Raw genomic sequence first — 23123 nt, 5'->3', positions numbered from 1 at the left:
GAATGGATGGATGATGAATGAAGGATGGGTGGATGAATGAAGGATGAATGGGTGGATAGATGATGGATGGATGAATGAATGAAGGATGAATGGATGGATGATGAATGAAGGATGGGTCGAAGACGAGATCTACGTGGGGAAGAGAGGGGTGTGTGGAGAGAGTGTGTGGAGAGAGGTGTTTGATAGAAAAAGGGGTTGGGGGGGGGGGGGGGGGGGGGGAAAGGGGGGAAAGAGAGAGAGAGAAAGATGAATGAGTATGTATGTATGTATGTATGTATGTATGTATGTGTTTATGTATGTATGTGAGTAACTACTTTTTTTTTTGAGGGAGGTAGGGGGGTTGGCACTAGGTATTGGAATGGTGGAGTGGTGGGTTGAAGAGGAAGGGAGGGCGGTTTGCTAGGGTTTGCTAAGGGTGTTTTGATGGGGTGTGTGTTTGAATGTGTGTGGGTGGATGGGTGGATGGGTGGTTCTCTGGGATAGAAAAGAAATGGGGAGATGAAGGGGGAGGAGAGTGTTTATCAGCTTTGCGTGGTACCGTAGGTAGGTAGGTATCAGATGTGGATGCGTGCTTGGGAGATGAGAGAGCGGTGCTGGCAAGCTCTAGGTACCTACTTTACTTCAGGCGAGGGGCGGGACGGGACGGGACGGGACGAGCGATCGTGGCTCCGGATGTGAGGACGCGGGGGAGAGGAGGGGAAGGGGGGGGTTGGTGGCATTGGTTGTGGTTGTGGTTGTGGTTGTGGTTGTGGTTGTAATGAGGCGTTCTGTCGCTGTGTAAATATCTTAATGGCGATAGCGAGGGCGAGGGCGAGGGCGAGGGCGAGGGCGACGTCAAGACAGACGTCAAGACGTCAAGACGCCAAGAAACGGGGTGATGTACGCGAGCGAGTGATAAGCGAAATCGCGATTCGATTTGATTTGATTCGGTTTCAGCGTGCCGTCGCCCAACTCGCGGATTTTCCAAAAGTTCAGTACGGTATGAGATTGATGTGCAGAAGCAGATGATCTGCAATGCACATTGCAGTAACCAGTCTTGTAACCCTTTATTCCCGCACGACAGAAATTAAATGAGATTAAATGAATGGAGACTCGCTCGCCCTTTTTTATATTAGAATCCCCCCTCCCTCCCCTTTTCCTTTTTAACGACTAGGTGGGTGTTTGGCATTGGTGATACCGGTAGATCGTGTCGTCCTCTCGGACTTTGCGTACGGCTGAAACCCGGACGCCCGGTGTTACTTGCTGAGCATCGTGGTATGTATGTATGTATGTATGTATGTATCTGTGATGCGAAAGTGAAAGGTGACGAATGGATTTCGTTGCACGTCTTTATCGTATCGGCTTGTTGAAAGAAAGCGGCTTTGGGAAGAGGGAGCGGGGTTTGGAGAATAAACGGAATTCAAAGAAATCTGAGCCTCGAGCCTCGAGTTTTTTTTTTGTATGTAAATTTGATATGTCCGGATGGATGTCTGCTGTTTTTCGGGACGACCAATCAGCTGGGAAGAGTTTTAGTGCTTGAGACCGAATACCGATCATGGGAACGCCCTTCCCTAGAGAAGCTGGAGCCTGTATAATACGAGATTCGCGGCTGAGATCAGGCTGCGGCGGCTCAAAGAGGAGAAACTCTCTCATCAAGTTCATTCCGGACCGGGCGAGATCTATGGTAGAGCAGAATAGGCTGCTGGATTCTGGGAACCATGTCGACAAGACGGTGCCGTTCGACGTGCGCACGAGCCGTGCTATGGAGGCAGACGGCGCCGAGGATGGGTGCCGGGAAGGTTTGCTACGAGGGATGAGGTGTTGGTGGTGGAGAAGTCGGGGGCCGAGCGAGCCACTCCTGAGTCCTGACATTGATTGATTTACCCGGGCTCGTCGAGAACGCGGATAATAATCAATCCGAGGACGGTATTAAGGCGATCAACGACCTCACAGACAGGTACGTGAGGAGTTCGCGGAGCTACGTGCTCGGCTCGTTGACGAGAATCGACGATTCGCAGTCCTACTGCGTATGCGGCTACTCCCCAGGCCTGATAACAAAGTCTAAAAACTCGACAATTACTCACGGGAAGGCAAAAATAAGATCAGCGCCTCCAATAAATGGTTTGTTTCTTCATGTGCTCCGTGCAAGCTGTGCGATGCTAAGAGGCTCTATTCGGTGCAGCAGCGACGGGATCCCCGCATCTGGTGACAAACATTCAAAACCAAGCATGGTTTGACCTGAAGATTAAAGTGACTCTGGCTTCACACGATCAGAAAATAAAAAACAGATCCTCAGCGGGGTATCGATCGCAAAGTGGAAGAGGTCGTTCGTAACCGAGGAAGCCCCACAGCGGACACACACACCTCACCCACCTGCTTCAAGGTGGCAAGAGCAAAAGCGAAAAAATCGGCACCGTAGGATTGACGGGTGGATTTGAACCACCGAGAATTTGCTTGGACAAACTGGGAATCGAACCCAGGACCACTCCCACTCTGAACGAGGCTTGCTGCATGCTAAGGGAGTATTATACCACTAAACCATATGCCCGTATCTGAATCGTTGATACCTGCCCGACACATCGTTTAATCAAGCAACATCAAAAATTTGCATGTGGAGCTAGTGAGCGTCGCGTACAAAAATGAACAAAGGGTCTTGGCATGCAGACCTTCGTTCCTCGGGAGATGACGTATTACAGCGGCGGACTTTAATGAAAGGTTAAAGCATCTTGGTATAAGGAGTGAGAGGATTCACTTTCTTTAATATATATATACATTGTGATCAGGCGACAAGGATTTAGATTACCGAATGTGTATTGACAATCTTATTCCGAGAAAAGGAGAACCGTGAAAAAGAGTTGGATCAATCAGTCTTCCAACATTGCAGCTTTCTTTATAGACAGACTCTCTAGCATCCACTCGCTCAAAGAGTCAATTCACGGAGCGACTATGGATACAAAAAGAGATTGATGATGCTGCTAGATAACAGTGTCTTGACGATCAAGTACTGTATACCAGCAATTTCGCAAATGTTCGAGAGCCTTGTAGAGCATGTCGGAAGATCTACCCCCGAGAGCATGATGAAGCTACTTCAGAAAGACGAGGTTCTTCCCGGCGGCGGCCCCTCCGCAAGCTCCGGGGCCAGGGACCAGGGACTTGCTTGCTACTTACGGTCGCGGGTATACGGAAACGTTATCTTCCGAGGCCTGTAACATCAACGCGACATCACTTTTATATGGATAGGAAATACGCCTTCAAATCATGTAAAAAGAATGTAAATAACTTTAAGCTTCACGAGGCTGAGAAAGATGATGGTTGTTATGAGGCCAACTTCAAATTTCGGAGTGAAAAGGGGCACAAACCTGCGCACAGTGCGAGGAGACATGGCGAGAAGCATGCGACGAACGGGCCGATGGTTCGGGACCTTACGATTGGGGCGGCCGACGGATTGAGGGTTCCCTTTGCGCTGACGGCGAGTCTCTCTTCGTAAGCTCCCTCCCTGTCCCTGTTCTCCCGCCTTTCAATTCCTCCAGCTGGCCATCCTCGAATCGCAAAAGCGAAGCTGTTCTCTCTGAGGATTGAGTTGACCGGAAGTCATCATCAGCGGTCTCGCGGAACTCTTCAGCGGCGCCATCACGATGGGTCTCGGTGCGTATCTCGCTGCAGTGACAGAGCGCGATCCCTTCATTTTCCGAAGAACAGCGCGACCACGACGACGTTCGTGATTTTCCCGAGGACGAGAAAGCCGAGTGCTGTGAGATGCTCGGGAAGCACGGTGTCAAGCACGATACGCTGGTTCCCGTCATTGACGAGCTGGCCCTGGACACTGATAGATGGGGTTGCGGTAAGCCTTTTGCCTCCTGGCCATGGCCATGGCCATGGCTATTCTCCCGGCTGTCGCCAACCTCCCCACTCAATGAGGCCTGAAACGATCGCTGGAATACTGGCGCCCACGGTTCATGATGGGCTTCGAGCTCAAGCTCGAGAAGCCCCAGCTGTCCGTGGCCTGGGTCTTGGGCGCCACCACGGGCATCTCGTACTTCATCGGCGGCCTGATTCCCGCCATCCCGTACTTCGCCATGCACAACGTGATGCATACGCTCTTCGTCTCGATCGGCGTCACGGTCGTCACGCTGATGGTGTTTGGCTTTGCGAAAAACTACGACACGATGCAGACCAAGCGGGCGGGCCTGTACGGATCGGTGCAGACGACCATCATTGGGGTCCTGGCGGCGGACACCAGCTATGGGATTGTGAGAGCGATTGATAGCAGCGATGGGAAGGTGGGCGGCGGTGGTTGAGAGAGGGGAATCGGGCTGGGTGCGGCTGAGGGGTTCCCTCAGCTGTGTAAATGTGAATGGAGGTCTAGACAGATACCGGTAGATCGATAGCTGCAATTGAAACGCTTGTACGAAGTTACGAAGCACTTACTCATCACTTACCAGGTAATCATGGCAGTCTGGATGGATGCTCCTCTTGGCATTGGTTTGATCTGCCCTTAATTCGTCTGATAAAGGGGATCTGCGGCGGCGACAGCGCGGGGGCCGAGATGGGGCCCGAGGGTGGTAGGTACGGTACCGGTAGGTAGGTGTGTACAAGTATCGTTTGATAGTACGGATACCTAGTACCGTATACGGATACCGTAGTACCGGTACCTATTGGAGTGTTGTTATTCCCGCTTGAGATGGCCTGCGTTGCGTGCCTATCCGAGAATTTATTGTGATTTCTTTCTGTCAGGAGGGGTGAAGGGGAAAAAAGGGAATCATCACTGTCTCCGGGTAGGTGAGTAAATACCAAGAAGGGAAAAAGAGGAATTATCTGTCTGGTGTTGATGGATTGGTTGTATCAGTGCTACAGCATAAATCTAGAGGTACCTTATCCTGCCCCCTGAAAGCTTTGCCGACGGGGCGGGGCACTCCAAGGCCAGAGCTCCGTATGCAGTACAGACTGTACAGTGGTAAGTGCGGACTCCGGATGATCGAATATCTATGGAGAGTCCTGTCCCAGAGCCAAACCTATTGGCACTCTTGGGACGTATGGATAGTTTGACAACACTGCATCAATGGCGAATCTGTAGTTTCGGGACTGCACATTTCTGCTCAAGTCGGGTTGTTGCCGTTGACGTTGACGTTGACGTTGACGCTGATGTTGATCTCTCTATATACCGGTACACGTACATATAAAACATATATTTACCTTGATCTCCGGTCGGCTTGCTTGCCCTGTGTGGCGTTAATCCGATGCTGAACAATTCTCCGGGATCGGCTGGCGCCATTGATACGACAGAACAAGCAAACAAGGAGCCATCTGTTCGATTGGTTTAAGGGGCGGCGGCGGAGCAAGAAAATTAATACAATCTCGAGGAAAATTAGGACCGGTGCGCCGGCGACAACAAAGTAGACCCGGCCTCAAGCGATACATAGACAGACGGACGAGAAGGGCAACGACGACTCCGGCCCATTGCGTACAGTATCGTGAGTATCGTGAGTATCGTATCGTACTGCAAGTCCTTTTGACCTCATCTCGCACCCCACAGTGCAGACATTCTGCCCCCCGACGGCGACCTCAAAACGATCTTGGGCTTCAGCCTTCCCTCCTACGATCTAAGAACCTCCCAGGACAGCCCCAATTGCTTGCAGACGACCCGCGCCGAATATATCCGCGCTCGCAGCATTCCTCCCCATGAACCACCCTCCACCTCCATTCCGATAACCAACCACCCGTCCGAGGCCCAGCAATGCCCTGGCAGCCCCTCCCACGCATCGCCTTCGCCGTCGCAACATACCCCTTCACCGCGCAGGACCCGGCCGATCTGCCCCTCGAGCTGGGCGACGAGCTCTACATCATCGAGCAGGGCGGCAGCTACGGAGACTGGTTCCGCGGGTACCTCGTTGCGCCGCCGAGTCTGCTGGCGGGCCTGACCAGCACCAAGGGCCAGACGCTCGAGGCGCGTGTCTTCTCAGGAATCTTCCCGCGGAGCTGTGTCGAGGTGAGGGAGGTGCTGGGCGAGGATGAGGAGACGGACGAGGAGGCTGATATCGAGCGGGGCATGAACGGCGCGAGTGAGGATGATGGGAGTCCTGTGGCGAGTCCGAGGAGTATGCAGATGCAGATGCCGAGGAGGTCTGTACTGGGCAATGGCAACGGCCATGCGAACGGCAGGCCAGGCAGGCCGACGAGCAAGCGGCGGACGAAACGACTTACCAACGGAGATGCGCTGTCTCTGCCAGTGACCCGCGTTCCCAACCAGCCGAAGCCGCAGGCTCCAGTCCCGATGCTGAAGATTGGCGACGAGACGCCGACTTCCACGTCCGAGCCGTTGGTGGATGAGATAGCTTCTTGTTTGCGGGAATGGCATTCTACGAACCTGCACGAGCTGGTGCTTTCCAGGCAGTATTCGTTGCTGGACAAGATGGCAGCGCTGGTGCACAGCCTAGATCTGTCAAGGCGACAGCTCCTACACAATGTGCTCACGACGCACGAACTCGGAGCTCTACGAGAGAAGACGGTGTGGGATCTGGTGAGAGGGAATAAGCTGTATAATGGGGAGGTGATAGTCAGAGATCCGGAAGCAAGGGGGAGGGTTCTCACGGGCGAAGATTCGGCGGTCGATATCACGAAATTGCAGGCAATGATGAGCTTGCTGGAGGAACCACCGCAGCCCCCGGCGAACGAGACGCCTACCTTACACCACCTGCTGATCGATGTACGGGCTTTTGTGGGCGCGAGCACGGAATCGACTACATTGGTATTCTATCTGGCTTCCAAGGCTCCGGGTCAAGCTGCTGTGGCACTGAGTGAGAGCTACCTTGTGGATGTACCGCCCAGTGGAGCCATGACTAGTCTGGCGAAGGTAGGGCAGATGCGGACTCTCTTCACGGATCTTACGGCCTCGGACATTGGAGACTCGACAGCTGTGGACAATGAGCTATATTTGGTCGTGAAAATCCAGTCAACACAGCAGGTCATTGGCGGGAAACCCGCTTCCAGTGGTAGAGCCGCTTCACACGATGGACCACCGCCCATCAAGTCCAGGAATGGCGAAAAGCCTTTGTCGAGCACTGGCAGCAAATCCGGACGCAGAAGTCTCATGTGGGGTCAGAAGTCGAAGAGAGATGCGCACCCGCCAAAGCCGCCGGCCTCCTCAAAATTAAATTCTCCCGCTGTAGGCCAGGAGAGCCGGGATGGACCACCAGGTACCGCCGATTCAAACGGACCTTCCTCGGAGCGGAAATCTGGAGCCCTCAGCCGTATCGTGAATAGAACGATGGGCGCTGGAGCTATTAGGATCAACTCGATTATGAAGCAGGATGAGGAGGTCGAGCATGCAATTCCGATCTGGGCCTCGGCTACTGCTTTTGGCGTGGATCAGGAACCCGGAGATGCTTGGGACGAGGTCATCAAGGATCTGATCTCGAGCAAATCGGGCAATTACGGCAGGTCGAAGAAAGCAGAACGGCTGCAAGTCTCTCTCAAGGCGTTTCAATGCGGAGATGTGGACAGACTGATCAAGGCGGCCCCGACGCTGTTGTCGGGCGTAGCGAAGACTCCCAAAATGGCCTTCTCTGGCGCGCCTACAAAGGCAAGATCCGATATTTACATCACGATCGACGAAGCTTTCCTCCCTCGACACGCTCTCATATCTCGCGCGGTTGGCAACGCCCAGCCTCTTTCCTCCCACATCACTGGCTCGAATCTCCAGATCAGCCTGGAAGTATGTAAAGCCAGTGGCGAACGACTCGACGGCTGCATATACCCATCCTCTAACGCCGAATCCGGCCTTTCGACCTGGGAGTCTACAGCTGCCGAAAAGGGCGATACTTGGAACCAAACTCTGAGACTTGCAATTTCTCCAGCTGACGTTCCCGGCTGCCACCTCAACATCACCTTATGTGATGCACCCAATCAACCTTTCGCCATGTGTTATTTGCCGCTATGGGACCAATCTGCGTTTGTGAGAGATGGGCACCATTCGCTTCTGCTGTACCGACACGATGAGCACACAAACACGGCGAAGCGAAGAGGCGAAGGCAGAACGGGCTACTTGAACATTCCTTGGAACGCGAGGGGCAAGGACGACGTGAGCAAGGACGAAGCAGTCACCGGTCCCATCGCAACATTCAGAATCCAGACCTATCTTTGCAGTACCCGCTTCTCGCAAGACAAGGTTCTCCTCGGCCTACTCAACTGGAAGGAGCAACCGCCAGGAGACTTACAGGAGCTCCTCAAGCGTTTGACGTTTGTTCCTGAGATTGAGATCGTCAAGCTGCTTAACGAAGTCTTCGATGCCATCTTCAGCATCCTGGTCGAACACACTGGAAAGCACGATTATGAGGATCTGGTTTTCAGCGCGTTGGTCACAGTTCTTGGTATTGTACATGATCGGAGGTTCAACATGGGCCCACTCGTCGATGAATACGCAGAGACTCGGTTTAATTACCCCTTCATCACTTCTTGTCTCGTGAGTTCGTTCACGAGGCTGCTGCAAAACCCGTCGGACCCGGATGCCTCGAGAAAACTGCGAGCTACGTTCAAGGTCGTAAGACATATTCTCAAGTTTATCAGCCACGGACGGGGCCAGCAAATGGAGAAGGAAGCTGGGATCGGGATTACAAGTACGTCGCCAGGCTTCACGAAGCATCTGCGAAGTATCTTCAAGGCTCTGGACGGACTCATGCAAAGCAACGCGCCGATCCTGGTTGGAAGCCAGACACTCGCAGTCCAGCATTTCCACACGTGGCTTCCTGAGCTTACGGGCATGCTCAGTGTCGAGGAGATCCTCCATATTGCCATTGATTTTGTGGACTCGTGTTCCTTGGTCCAGGGCAAGTTGGTGCTGTACAAACTTGTGCTGATCATCAAATACTCCCAGCTTGAGGTGTTTTCCGCACCCGAGCAACGAGAAGCTCTCAGCACCAACACTGTTCGGTGGATTGCCCCCCATTGGGGAGAGACGGATGAGGTGACCGATCAGTGGATTGAGCAAATCCGACTCTGCTGTGCCATTATCTCCACACAGCTCGACTACCTTGGACCCGAGATCCCGGATCACATCCAGAAAATCGTGGACTCGTACCTTTCCCTGCGAGAAACACCCAAGTCTGAGAAGGCACGCCTGTCGCTACTGTTTCCGGTTACGTACCCGTTCCCAACCAAGCCGATTGCAGGAAAAGCCAAGTTCGCCGAAGTGCTCATCGAACTGTCGGCTATTCTTGCCGCGATCTCGACTTTGCCTGCGGGTATGCAATTGGATCTTGCAGACGAGGATATGGCGACGCTTATTGAGGATATCTTGAATGTCCACCTGAGTATCCTTGACTTTGAAGCTTTCCCTTCGGACTGGCTGAGCGTGCACATACTCCATCACAAGTCGACGATGAAGACCTTGGAGTACATCTCGGGGATATTGCTCGATTCATTCTTGCCACCCCCTGATGACGCTGAGGGTTACAATACCGACCTATGGAAGATGTTTTTCACTGTACTCTTGAAGCTTGTTGGTAGTGATGCCCTTGCGCTGGAGACCTTTCCCGAGCAGAAACGTCGAGCTGTCTGGAAGATTGCAGGTGATGTTCGTGAACACGGTGCCGAATTGCTGCGAAGAAGCTGGGAAGCCATTGGGTGGGATACGAGTCTTGACGAAATGAATCAATATGGATTGGCGAAGATGGGTGGATACCAAGTTCAATACGTGCCTGCACTCGTTGGCCCAATTGTTGAGCTGTGTCTCAGTGTTCATGAGGGGCTTCGAAGAGTTGCTGTCGAAGTCCTGCAGACCATGATAGTCAGCGAATGGACGTTGAGCGAGGATCTCTCCATCGTCCAAACCGAAATGATCGATTGCCTGGACCACTTGTTCAAGTCGAAGCCCTTAACGGAAAGCATCCTCCAGAAACTGTTCATCAATGAGCTGTTCAACCTCTTCAAGCCTCTCGCACACAATGGAGAGGACCTACTGTACAATGCAGTGAAAGACCTTATTACGACCACCGATGAATTCCTGGATCTCCTCGTGGCGGTTCACAGCACGGATGTCACTGGCGCAGCGTCGCACATGATCCACCGACTGCGATTGATGGAGTTCTTGCGCGATATGCAGAAAGAGGAGATATTTATCCGATACGTCCACCAGCTCGCTCAACTTCAAGCGGATGCTGGAAATTTCACGGAGGCAGGTCTTGCCCTCCGTCTCCATGCTGACCTCTACAGTTGGGACCCGACCAAGATTGTTGGGCCGCTTGTAGATCCCGACTTTGCCTCTCAATCAGAATTCGATCGGAAGGAGCGCATCTACTTCGAGATCATCAAATACTTTGAAGAAGGGGAAGCCTGGAGCTGTGCACTGTCCGCTTACCAAGAGCTTCAAGCACAATACCAGGACAACGTTTTCGACTTTCCCAAGCTAGCACGTACCCAACGCGCTATTGCAACTATCTATGAGACATTAGCCAAGAGTGAAAGGCTGGTGCCCAAATACTTTCGCGTCACGTATCGTGGCATGGGCTTTCCAGCCAGTCTGCGGGACAAGGAATTCGTGTTTGAAGGCTCGCCGACGGAGAGAACGAATGCTTTCACGGACCGGATGCAAGAACAACATCCCTCTGCTCAAATAGTCTCTACGGGTGATGTGGATGATGTCGAGGGTCAATTCTTGCAGATCTCTGCCTTGACGCCTCATCGTGATCTCGATCATCATGTTTACCAGCGTACCCGGGTGCCCCAAGCCGTGCGAGATTACCTGCTCTCTGCTAATCCACAGGTCTTCTCTGTCACCAGCAAGAGGAACACATCTGGCCCCGTACAAGAACACTCGGTAGAGAAAATATTGTACAGAACTGCCGATTCATTCCCAACCGTCCTTCGTCGCAGCGAGATCATCGCCACCGACCGTGTCACGTTGAACCCTCTTCAAACAGCAGTCGAGCGCATCATCCGCAAGACAACCGAGATGTCCGTGGTCGAGAAGCGAGTTATTGACGGTGAAGAAGATATGGCGCCCCTACTCATCGACGCCCTCCGGGTCTCCGTCGACCCCAGCTCAGAAACAACCGTAGCCCGCTACCGCGACCTCCTCCCTGTTGCGCCCGAAGACGCTGACGAGACTCAAGATGTGGAGTTGAGCCCAGTTGAGAACGCTCTCAAGACTGCGCTCATAGACCATGCTGTCATGATCCGTCGCTGCCTGGCTATGCTCTCCAAGTCCACCTCCATCGGACAAAGTGAGCGAGACGCCCTGGCGCAGAGTAAGCACCACTCCTACCCCCCCCCCCCCCCCCCCCTCCGAGTCTCATCCCCCTCGTAGCTAACGCCAGCTCAGATTTCACAGCGACGTTCGCGCCTGAACTCGCATCCTTCGCGTTCCCGCAGCAAAATAAATCTCCCACTCCAACGCCTACTAGGGCCGTAGTGAGCCCGGATCTCAGTGAAGGGGGCAACAGACCGGCATCACAGTTGATGGGCAGCCGCGAACCGAACAGCAACACAAACGGAACATTGGCCACGGTCGATAGCAGTACCCTCGACACACCCGGCGCTCAAGCTGGTACGAACAGACTGAGCTTTTTGAAAAGAAACCCATCTCCTACACCCGCTACGCCTCCTCCCGAAATTTCACACCCGCCGCCCCCACCGATCTCGATGCTGAACGGACTTAACCAGAACTGTGTCACGAAGAAGGATTTACCGTTCATTCTACGCGACCACTCTCGAAGCAACGACTCCTCGTCTTCTCGCTCACGATCAAAATCCCAATCCCGCTCCAACAAAACCGAGAACCGCCGTTCGTTCTTCAGCAATGTCGGTAGTATTGGCCGCGGCCGTGGTCGAGGCTTCGGTTCAGACGAGAAGGAAGAAGAGGGCGAGTGGGTTACGCAGAGCGATTTGGCGAGCGCAGCTGCTTCTCTGACAAGAAGAAGTAGTAGTAGCCAGCGGCCACCAACGGGGATGAGCGGGCGGAGTCGTGAGGGCAGCAAGGGGAGCAAAGTGGGGAATGTGAGGAAACGGTTGAGTCGGCTGAAGTTGGGAAAGAAGAGCAGCAAGGCGAGTATGCTTGTGGGGAGTGTTGCGGAGGAGTGATGTTGAGTAGTACCTTCGTTCACTACGGGCCTCTGTGGCTCTCGAAGATGGCTTTCGTCGGGATTAAGAGGAATCTGGCTGGGAGACCGGGGGACCCGGGGAGGCTCTCGTGATTTTTTCTTGTAGAGATAGGAGAGGAGGGAGGTACCGTACCTACTTGGACACAAGAATCTGGATCTGGATCTGGATAGGTCGTTATATGAAACGGTTTACTTTTCTCGCCTTGTGTTTTTTTGGGGGGAGGAGGATGGAGGTTTGTGGGAGTGTGCCTTTTCTCGGGCTCTGCTTTTTACTTTTGCTTTTGCACTTTCTCGCCTCGGTTGTTGAATTCATTTTTTGTGCTCCCCCACCCCCTCCCCCTCCCGCCCCCCCCGCCTTTTTTTTTTGTTTTTGGAGGTGTGTAGCGCGGAGCTGGTTAGATGGGTCGCGGTGGATAGGATAGGATAGGATAGGATAGGATAGGATAGGATAGGATAGGAGGATGGGGATGGGGAGGGGGAAGGGGAGAAGGAGGTGTGTATTATATGTATATGTATGTATATGCATATGTATGTATGTATATGTATGTATATGTATATGTATGTGTAAATATATGAAGACGGGGGCGGGAGGTGGGGTGGTGGGTGGAAGGAGAGGAGAGGAGAAGGGGAAGGGGGGTGGGGGGCAAAGGGGGAAGAGGGAGAGGAAGGATAGATAGGATATGATAGGATGGATAGATAGGAAATCAAGAATGGCAATGGATAAATTGAGAGAGAGAGAGAGAGAGAGAGAGAGAGAGAGAGAGAGAGTTTGAGACGGACGGAAGCAGGCAAGGAGAGCGTGGAGAGGGAAACAAAGGGAAAGGGAAAAGTGGTTGGCTGTTGCGAATCTTTTCTTTCTTTGGAGTGAAATTGGTGATAGCGGTGATGGTGATGGGGGAAGGATGGTTGGTGGTGGCGATGATGATGATCGTGATCGTGAAAAGGATGGTGATAGCGAAAAGAGTGATGATAATAGTGATAGTGTTGTAGAAGCACACAGAAAGAGCTGTTGTATGAGAGTCTGACAAGAAGGCAGATTCTAATGCCTTCTCACAAGAGGGCACAAAAAGATGGTGGGAAAGCTCGTTGATTGCTCTATCTACAGGAGAGGTAGCTTCTTATAGAAGATGACCCTAGCTAGTTTGGCCAGAATGGCCCTTGGCAGGAAGCGTGGCAGACCAGGTGTTTACCGTGTCCATATAAAATCGCTAAAAAGAAGTCTTTGTCTCTTTTTTTTTTTAAACCCCCCCCCCCTCTTTGTATACTGTATGGACTTTGACACAAGGTGTAAGGTTTTGAATATAATAGTTCTCCATGTTTAAAGACGAAGAAGCGTATGTATTTACGCGAGATGGTCAAGTTGGTCAGCCCGCCGCCCTAATACATACCATACCGCTTTTCGCAGGCTCTGTCCAGGTATTCACGTCATTGGAAATGGCATTTCGCTGTGGAAGAAAGAGCTGCAGGTAGTTGATATCGTTCTTTGGACATCTAATACGGGTCGTATGTGAATATACCCTCGGTAGATAGATTTACCGGCGGCCCCTCGCGATTTGTTCGAAACGATGTATAAGCTAGAACGGCGATCCGCCAAAGACCAAGCTAAACAAGAGACTTGACCAGAGGTTGATCTCAAAGCTTGAAAACTGCGATGGTATGGTTAGAGTGATCGACATTTCTTTATTTTTTAGGAGGGATGCGATCATCGAGGATTGAGTTTCCTGAAGGAAGGTACGTATGAGTAAGTCTGAAAAAATAAAAAATAAAAATTGATGATACTATTGGAATCGACAGTAGGCTTGGAATGGACAGCCGGCGAAATAGAGCTATTGTTATTTACGAAACAAGAATCGTACGGACACTGCCACCTAGCAGCACCATCAGACAATAAGGTAAGATGGAATGGGAGCAAAGAAGTGGTATTGTTCGAGGAAGCTTAGAGCAACGTGAGGCTACATACCTCTCCCAAGTGGTTTGTGCCACATTGTAATAGCCTTGTAGCCTAAGGCTACGACACCGTCCTTTTTTTTTCTGTGTTCTTTCTCGCCTCGTAAATTGACTTTTGAGAGAGTGGATCCACTTAGCAGCACCCTCCTTCTCTTCTTGTACTCTTAATCGCCTCGTAATTCGAATTTTGGGCGAGTGGATGCTGGAGAGTTGAGACATCTTATAGGGAGAGAGCACTTTATTCCTTTTACGTTCGGGCCAAGAAAAAGAATTAGCATACCTACGCCGGCAGATTAAGAACCTAGGCGATTTATCCGCATAATTTTCCCTCAAGTTTGCGGACAGCTTTCTCAACCAGCAATAAAAACGTCTTCATCCAGCTCATAATCATTGTGCGCGACATTCTACCTCCATCCAGCTTCTTCTCGCGCGAGACATACAGATGCGATACTTGCAAGAGAACAAATGCACAATGAATACGAACACCAACATCTTACTGCGCGCGTGATAGTTTATCATCTTTGCTTGTCGCTACCCGACCGCTTCGATAATGCTCAATACGCTATCGCCTCCCTTTTGCCCGCTATATCTTTTGGAGGCACCTCGCGAAAGGGAGGAACCATTATGGCAGCAAGATAATGGATGACAACTAACGTGCTAAACCGAGTGTATCTGGATAAAAACCTGTTTATCGTAGGCTTGGAGCCGACTCCAAGTAAAGACCACTGATGGTTGTCATTTGGGCTTTAACTAACCCAAAATAAAAGATTCATGCTGCTGCTTCAGCCTCATACTGCTCAACACATGTGCGATCGAAGAGACACAGACAACCTCTCCCTCTCCCACCTTGCCTTCTCCTTCTTGCCCTCTCCCTCTTCCACCCTGACCTCTCCTTATATGGCTTTTTTCTTCTTGCCACCAATCACGAACCTCTTCCACCACATGACAGAATAGGAAAGGGCAAGAGAAAACTATTCACCACGCAGCCACGCTCTGACACTTAGGAAAGAACCAAGGACAAATGATTCAGTTGATAGAATCAATCAACCTGACAACTTCAACCAGATATTCTGCGTTTAGATCCCAGTTCGATCGACTTTTGTGTGGGATACGGACCGTTTGGCTATACTATACAAAACCCAAGTGCACAAATCCACTACTCCCGGAATAGGAAAGAGCACACTCGAGAGCTGTGATGGCCCGAGGCCACTAGGCACGCTTAGGGCGCACGTGCACCCTAGGAGGCTACACAGAATTCTTCTGCTGGGAAGAATTTAGAAATACCACCCTCACCTCATATGCGTTTCCCCACCCCCATTGAAGTTGGTGCCCTACGCAGGAATCGAACTTGCAACCTCTTGACTCGCAGTCAAGTACCAATTAGTAAGAACTATACCATTAACAACACTAACGACACCAACAATGCTTTCTGGGGCCTTCTTGTATGTAACTCTTTAGCTTAGCACGTCGCCGTACCCCATGGGAGGTCCTAGGGCGGCAGGCTCCGCCTGCTACCCGCCCGACGTAAATAAATACAACAACAACAACAACAACAACAACAACAACAACAACAACAACAACAACAACAACAACAACAACAACAACAACAACAACAACACCAACAACATCACCACCACCCAATCTTCCAAGGAATCCCCGAACTCTCAAATCGCCGCCATCAGGATCCTGCAAACAGCAGCACCAGCCACCCCTGTGGATACCAACCTACACAACCCAGAACCCAGAACCCACAACAGGATCACAGCCACAGACCAAATACCTAGATTCGTCAACTCATTGCCCAACCGACACTACTCCTAGAAGCTTCTCCAAGCTTCTCTTTATACTATCCCGACCAGACCGAAATCTCAAGCAACGAGGGCTCTTTCCCTCGGAAGCCTATGATTCACCTTTCCTAACAACCAACCTTAACAAATAACCAGAGAAGAAGCAAGGCAGCGCTTCCTATCTTCTTCAGAATTGAAAGATACGCCACTACCAAATACACTGTACACAGCCTAAAGCTCCCCCATCAGAAACTTACTACAAGAATTTCCCTTAAGAACATGCCCGTGGTTGGCCAGATCACTCCATTTACCCCCAGTTGACTCAATATTAGCAGGCCAAAAGCGCCTTACAGAAATACACATGGTATTTGACAGCGAAACTTCAACTTGGCAACAGTTTTATCTAGAGATAATAGTTTAAGAAAGTATCAGGTGAGAGAGCTGTCTTACTTCGCCTCGCAGACAGCTTTATTAACTCGTACATCAACTCGTCCATGTTGAATGCAGAACTTGCATCTCCTTGTATTATCCTTGACGGAATGAGAGCTGCCGAGTATGTGAGTGTGAGGGCCACCTGGGTATAGATCTTGTGTCTTGGGCCACTGAGATAATCGTCGTATTTAACCATACTGACTAGCGCTGGCAGCTGAAGGAGGCGAACGATTCACGAAAGTCACGGCGGGAATACTAGGGCTAGAGATGAAAAGCAATTACCGAAAGGTACTTTTGGCATAGCCTTTGCGATGCCATTTATCATTCACTTCTAGTCGCTATCTGTAGGTAAATATCGCTCGCTACTTGAGGTAGTTTCAAGAAGAAAAAAATAAATCAAAAGAAGCAAATTTAATAAATAGCTACCCAAGATCGCACTTGCTCGCTCATATAATCACAGCAGCACGACCGCCTAAGAACTAACCCGTTACTCCTCATTGCAAAGTTCACAGCCAGCGGATCCATAGCTCTCACTCGTAAGCATCGGTCCGTACAAAAGGCAACACCAAACAGCCTCGATCCGGAGGTTTCCACAAAGAAACTGGCAGAAGAAGCCAGGACTCACCGACGAGAATACTCGGGCTCGCATCGAGGTGAGCACCCCACTGCTCTTACGGAATCTATGTCCATCGGCATCTGATTATATCCATCTAGAACAAGGGAAGCATTTTTTCTCGAATCAATTATCAGAGAGGGAGGAGGAACGTATGCGAATGCAAACGAGAGAGAAATACAATGATGACGGGTTGAAAAATCGACAGCACGCATCGCATATAGGTAGACGGGGGGGGCGGCGCTCGCCTTGCGCCTTGCGATCGTTGTCCACCCTTCGCGGCATTGCAGGACAGGAGCAGGACACAAAGAAAAAAAGAAACAAAAAAGAAGAAAAAAAAAACTCTCCTTCAATGGTTCCAGGCATCCCAGGGTTTGCTGACGTTGCTCAGGGCTGCGTTGGAGGATATAAATCTCATGTCGATGCTTTCGCATCTGATTTGCCCGTTCTCCAAACTCTTTTATTCGATTGGTGATATACGGGAAGGTTGAACGTCTCGGGTTACCATGAGCCGCATGAAGGTCTCCTCATCGTAATCGAGGACTGGTATCTCTTTCCGCTCCAATGCTGTCTTGTGCATCACAGCACCGGTACTGATAGCAGCATATTTAACTAGTCAGCTCTGCCTTGTTCACCCAAGGCGGAATTTAGTAGCAAACCTGTCGATTCATGTTTCAATATCACTATCATTATCATCATTGACTTATCTATTTCACCAAAACTCTACTCCTCTATCCTCCGGGATTTGCATTCATTCCTCAGCACGCTTCAGCTCGTCAGGTACTTCACCACAGCCCCTGGGCTGGGGAACAGCACATACTTCTTCTTCTTGTACTTGTCCGGAAACTCAGCTCTCAGCGCCTTCTCCTTCTTGATAGCCCACTGGTGCATCTGCGCCCAGGCCGCTACATTAAAGATAACCGTCGCCGTGCTCTTCGTCACCAGCGCAATACCAGTCCAGGCAATAAGCTCAAACAGGTAGTTCGGGCATGTAACCAGCCCAAAGCCGTATCCCTGCGGTATGCCCCTCTCGGTTCCACCTCTGCTGCGCAGACCCGACAATGTCTGATGGCAGATGAAGTTCGAGATCTCACCATACACGTACAGGAACAGCCCAGCATAATTCAGGTAGTCGATTGTAGGAGAGGACTTCGCAGCGTATGCATTTGGTCCGTAGACCCAGTATGCGATGTTTGCGCCCGATAGCAGCCAGTAGTGTGCGGAGTTCTTGAAGATGTTGAAGAGGGGCATGGTGGAAAGCGAGAACTTGTGGACAAATAAGGTCTCGTATTCGCGCTTGAGGAAGTGGATAACGATCATTGCCATCGAAAGGTATTGAGAGCTGGAGAGAGGTGGAGCGGAGGAGTAGAGGTAGGATCGCAGGAGGAGGGGGAATGCGAGGTGGATGAGGATCGGGCCTAGGTATTCGATAACGAAGACTGTTGTCCAAGACAACTGAGGGCCTACGTATTGATTAGCAGATGGAAATTCCACTGGCGGATGCACGTACCTAGGTCTTTGACCAATATCTCATTTCCTGCAATGACATCCTCGCTATTGGTAACCAGCGCCTTGCGGTCCTTCAAAAGCTTCTTCTTCTGGGCGTCGTAGATGCCCAATCGCTCTGGATCCATGCCATTGGCCTGTTTGGCAAGCTGCTCCTTAAGATCCTGGACTGTAGTCTTGTCTGTAATCTCGATGCTGGTCGGGAGCTTTTTGATAGGCTTCTTCGCAGCTGTGAATAGCTTCAATTAGCTCTTGCTTGACGCTGCCATATTTGGTTTTACATACCGCGATTGGACACTTTGAGCGTGACTGGAGCTGCCATGGCGTCGATGGGTTGCAGATGGACTGCCACTGCTAATATCGCCGCTGAAGTTTGGTGAAGGTGCTCGAGTGAGTAAGTGTTGAGAAGCTCTGGGCCGATAGCTCAGCAGCAGATTCTCCCCCACTAAATTTTGTTGACGAATGAATGGCCCGAGCGCTACAGACACGTGACAAATCTAATTTCAACGACCTTCCCTACTTTCAAACTCCGATCACCGCTCGCTTAGGAACTATACATGTCTCAATACGTCTTGACCGATACAAGGTAGGATGAGGCAGGCGTTGAGATTCCACTGGCTTATGTTCCTCATTTATTTCTAGGTGCAACCACGGACAGAGCCTGGCCATGGGGATATCTTGCGACTGCTGTGTGCTTCAAGAACTCTATCATTCCGTCTTCCTTTGGCTTTTCTGATGCCCTGTTCCACTAGTTTATCGTAATTTGAATTCAGGTCACGTTTGGTAATTTTTTTTATATTGATTGGAGGCAAGTAGGAACTGTAGATTTTGTGTTTGATGCTTGATGCTGGACGCCTGATTTACAAATCACTTTTCCTACCTTCCAAGCGTAAAACCCATATTTGGAAGCCCCAGGCGTGATTAAAAATATGGGAATAGCTTGTGGAATCCTTGAATCGGACAAACCAGGCTTCCAAATAACATGCTATCCCATGTATAAACATCTACATAGCCTTCCAATCATCTGAATCTGTTCATCAATTTCTATTAAACAAGACCACGCGTCTTTCGTCATCGCTACTGCTGAATATATACTCACAATCTTGGCAAAGCATTGAAAGGCTACTCATTTATCACTCTGCATAAGTTCATATCAAATATACAATACCATATCTTCTTTCGAATAGCAACGGCTCTTCTATCTACTTCCAAGACTCCTCTACACCGATCTCTGTTATTCCAGTCAATTCGATAAGGGGTGATTCACTACCCGCTCAAGTGTCCCAGTCATCCACTTTAGCTACAGCGTTTTCACTGATTGGTTCTTCAGACCAAAAAAATGAATCATATAGCAGCTTGGGAATAAGCTCCGCTAAAATCATTAGCACAATAATGTTTGTAACGCATATATAAAACCACCGCCAATATTTCCGATCTACTAAACTCGACTTTGCAGCCCCTAAGACAAGCAACCAGACAAGCAACCAGACAAGCAACCAAATACATTATCAAAATGCCACTAGTAACACTAATAGGATACGGAGTATACAGCCTACAACCTCAATCAGACCTTCACACCCATCTCCGACATGTATTAGCCATCCTACTCAACAACCCATCCCTTCTCGACTCCCGCCACGTTCTCGGCCTCTTCGACAGCCCCTTCAAGCTACACTGCCAACTGAGCATCCCCAAATCGGATTTCGTCAGTTGCAACATCCACATCCCGCCAGTCTACGAAACTGAGCTTAAGGATGGCGCCAAGTTCAACCGCGCCATAATCTCCATCACCTCCAGCCACATCGTCTCGAATGCGGGGCACCAGTGGGTTGTTTCTGCCATGGCCACTCTAATGGACACTCTGGATCGACCGGTTCGCGTACGCCCGGGCGAGGGGGAGGATACGATCGCAAATTGCACCACGGTGATCTGCGAGGATATGAGAGCGGTCGAGGACCGCACGGAGGAGCTTGCTGGGAAGTTTACCTGGCCTGTTGTCCTTGAGTTTTTGAAGTACGCGGCGGCTGTCAATATCAATGGCGAGGGTTGTCGGAAGGCGCAGCCATTGTCGCATATGGGTCTTGTGAACTTGGGAACTATTTTGAGACGAGTGACTTGAGTGGCCCGCTGAGGAGTAAGGGGCTTGAAGGAGATTTTGATGGATTGGAGGCGGATGCTATTATTAAGGATTCTGGGCTGATGGTGGCAGCAGTCTCTGGGACGCTCGTGGCTTTGTGGAATCAATACAAATGATGCCTGAAGACCCAATATCTGAAGCGCACTCACTTGACAACGAATGAGAAGCGAAGCTGATGAGTATTATCCATGATTTCTATAGCTGCTTAATGTAACTTATGTGGGTGCTTTTCTGCTAAATTATTAAAGAAAATGATGTTATGGTTAAGTGTTGATTTTGTCGCAGATGCCGACTGAATAAGCGAGTTTGCCTCTTTTGCCCTACTAAAACATGCAATGGTTTGGAAATATATATGCCATCCGCGAAGGATCTTGAATATGCTAGTATAGCCTATTTTTATCAGTCGGTCTTGAAATAGTTTCTCGGTTTGTTTTCTGTAAAATGTACGCATCTTGGTAGGCGATTTTTGTGAAATGCAGTAGTCATGCAGAACCGCTGAAGAATTCCTTTAGCTTACTTGGTTACAGTTTTTCTCTTTTGCTACTCCCCTCCTGTACTGCGATTGGAGGATGGGCTTTGCTGTGGTGGGACCGGCAAGCCAATCAATTCTCAACCAGGGGAGGTATTCGTATAGAGTGTAAATTCATTCAGCTATTGTATGTTACAACTATGACTCACAGTATACGTCATAAATTGATCAAAGCCACGGATTAAGAAATTTATTGGAGGGTAGTGGGTAGTAAGTTCTGCTAGAACCTTCTGCCAAGAAGTAACCAAGTATAAATTCAGAGAAGTACACACAAACCTCTTCTTGAAACGATCCGTATATCGCTATCCTGCCAGCTCCATGGATCTGAGATATTTTTTCCAGCTCTATTCGGTCCCTTTGTGCAATGTATTAACCAGGTAGGATATTATATGCTTTTTGTAGGGCTATTCCCAAGGCCCCAGCCCCTTGTCCCTCCCCTCCTCCCCTGGTTGAAAGTTCAACCATTGCCTGTGGCAAAGAACCCGCCAGAAAAATTCCTTTCATACCGGGAGCGTTGGAATGTGCTCCCTACTTCTTGTGGTGAGGCGTCTATCTCGCTAGTGCTATAAAACACAGAGCCGGCTCTTAAAATCCAAACTCCTCTTCCACGATCAGCATGGCAGGAAGACATTCAGTCCAGATCATCAGCGACTCAGATTCGGATTACTCCACCCAATTAAGACCCTATCAGATCCGACCTAGCTTTAATACCCTCGAAAGACTTGAATATGCTCTCTACAATTGGCTCAATCTCGAAACCGTCGAGAGGCCTCCCCAAACACAACTCAACAGCAGCGACCAGCTGTTCGGCGATACCATTTTCCCCTACCACTTCCGAGACATCACCTATCTCGGCGATAATCCAGCTGGGACGTCAGAGCGTATCGCCATGCGCCTTGATGGCGAGGAATTCCTTCACCTCCACTGCTTCAGCTTCACGATAAGCACCAGACACGGACGCGACGGCCACTGCTGGATCGCCGAGGCCAAAGTCGAAGCCTTACGACGCGATGGCTCTGTTATTAGAGCTTTTGTAGATGGCGAGTATGCTCTCTTGCGTGCCACCCTGGAATGCAGGCACGACGTAGGGTTCAATGCGTTGCCCATGCTGCGGGCGGTGTTCAGCTGGCAAGTCCTGGTCGTATATCTGCAGAACATCGTCGATTCCAAGGTCAAGGGGGTGGCGAACGAGAATCCTTTGGAGAGTATGGGATACCTAGGAGATGGCGTTTTCCGGAAGAAGCTCTTGTACCGGGTGAGGCCGGTAAATTGATGTCTTCGGAACAATACTCAGCTGGCAAAGAGTCAGGTGATGTGCGAGCCTCTGCAGTAATATCCGCTCGCGATAAATCTTCTGGTCATCAGTCTTATGGTTTTGAAGTCGAAAAATACTGTTCGCCGGACAATTGCGATTCCGAAGTTCGACATGGATTGCGAGCCTCAAGGGGTTTTCTCAAGCAACCGTTATACCACCTATCAGACTCAGATCATCTCAGCTCCCCACAAGAAATACTCGCGATGTAGAGATAGGTTTGTTAAAGGAATTAATTCACAGAAGAGTTTAGATAATAAGGAGTGCCACTTCTGGATGACTCGGATGTGGATTATCATGTTGTTGTTGACCCTGAATTAGCCGAGAGCATCGAAACTATGTCAACAAACCACTTTTCCTCGCCGTAATAGCGAGCACCTTCTCACTCATTTCTACACAAAACCCCGAGACACCCAAGTATTCCCCCGAAGACCTCTGTCCCACCAGCACCATTTCAATCACCTACCAATCCCCGAATACCACCCATGATCCCCCCCCTTTCATCCCAAATCCCTCTCCCAGGATCCCCAAATCTTGAAGCGGACTCTCCACAAGCCCCTTCTCGCCAGCCTCCAGTCAGCCTCTTCGCATACCGCAAATACGCAACCACCTCCCTCCAGCCAAAAAAATTCCACGAAGAAGCACCTGATATCCGGACAGTGGTGCCGATAGCCCGGCCCATACGACAGCCCCGCTCCCATCTATACTACATTCTCGCGCGCACCCCCGGCGAGGACATACCGCATCGGGTACGTCGTCGGGATGGTGGGCACGAGGCCGCTCATCGTG

General features: G+C 50.5%; 6 protein-coding genes across 6 annotated transcripts; 5 read left to right on the top strand and 1 right to left on the bottom strand.

Moving 5' to 3' along the window:
• Positions 1–1534: 1534 nt before the first annotated feature.
• L3040_006847 (uncharacterized protein) lies at positions 1535–2313 on the top strand (the record flags this gene model as incomplete). The annotated part of the gene is made up of 3 exons (XM_066156054.1): positions 1535–1778; positions 1843–2100; positions 2162–2313. 3 exons carry the CDS (start codon positions 1535–1537, stop codon positions 2311–2313), a joined length of 654 nt encoding a protein of 217 aa, XP_066010872.1.
• Positions 2314–3211: 898 nt separating this feature from the next.
• Positions 3212–4277, top strand: L3040_006846 (uncharacterized protein; the record flags this gene model as incomplete). The annotated part of the gene is made up of 4 exons (XM_007290431.2): positions 3212–3462; positions 3581–3624; positions 3674–3820; positions 3898–4277. 4 exons carry the CDS (start codon positions 3212–3214, stop codon positions 4275–4277), a joined length of 822 nt encoding a protein of 273 aa, XP_007290493.2.
• A 1436-nt stretch (positions 4278–5713) lies between these two features.
• On the top strand, positions 5714–12051 carry L3040_006845 (uncharacterized protein; the record flags this gene model as incomplete). Its single annotated transcript, XM_007290432.2, has 2 exons — positions 5714–11219; positions 11294–12051. 2 exons carry the CDS (start codon positions 5714–5716, stop codon positions 12049–12051), a joined length of 6264 nt encoding a protein of 2087 aa, XP_007290494.2.
• Positions 12052–17618: 5567 nt separating this feature from the next.
• Positions 17619–18678, bottom strand: L3040_006844 (uncharacterized protein; the record flags this gene model as incomplete). Its single annotated transcript, XM_007290433.2, has 3 exons — positions 17619–18313; positions 18361–18585; positions 18642–18678. The coding sequence occupies 3 exons, from the start codon at positions 18676–18678 to the stop codon at positions 17619–17621; spliced, it is 957 nt and encodes a 318-aa protein (XP_007290495.1).
• Positions 18679–19869: 1191 nt separating this feature from the next.
• L3040_006843 (uncharacterized protein) lies at positions 19870–20475 on the top strand (the record flags this gene model as incomplete). The annotated part of the gene is made up of 1 exon (XM_007290434.2): positions 19870–20475. One exon carries the CDS (start codon positions 19870–19872, stop codon positions 20473–20475), a length of 606 nt encoding a protein of 201 aa, XP_007290496.2.
• Positions 20476–21638: 1163 nt separating this feature from the next.
• L3040_006842 (uncharacterized protein) lies at positions 21639–22295 on the top strand (the record flags this gene model as incomplete). Its single annotated transcript, XM_007290435.2, has 1 exon — positions 21639–22295. The coding sequence occupies one exon, from the start codon at positions 21639–21641 to the stop codon at positions 22293–22295; it is 657 nt and encodes a 218-aa protein (XP_007290497.1).
• Positions 22296–23123: the final 828 nt, after the last annotated feature.

This window comes from Drepanopeziza brunnea, assembly GCF_022702325.1.
Source record: "Drepanopeziza brunnea f. sp. 'multigermtubi' strain 214-2 chromosome Unknown ctg12, whole genome shotgun sequence".
Taxonomy (NCBI): domain Eukaryota; kingdom Fungi; phylum Ascomycota; class Leotiomycetes; order Helotiales; family Drepanopezizaceae; genus Drepanopeziza; species Drepanopeziza brunnea.
This window is presented reverse-complemented; position numbering and strand designations above follow the sequence as displayed.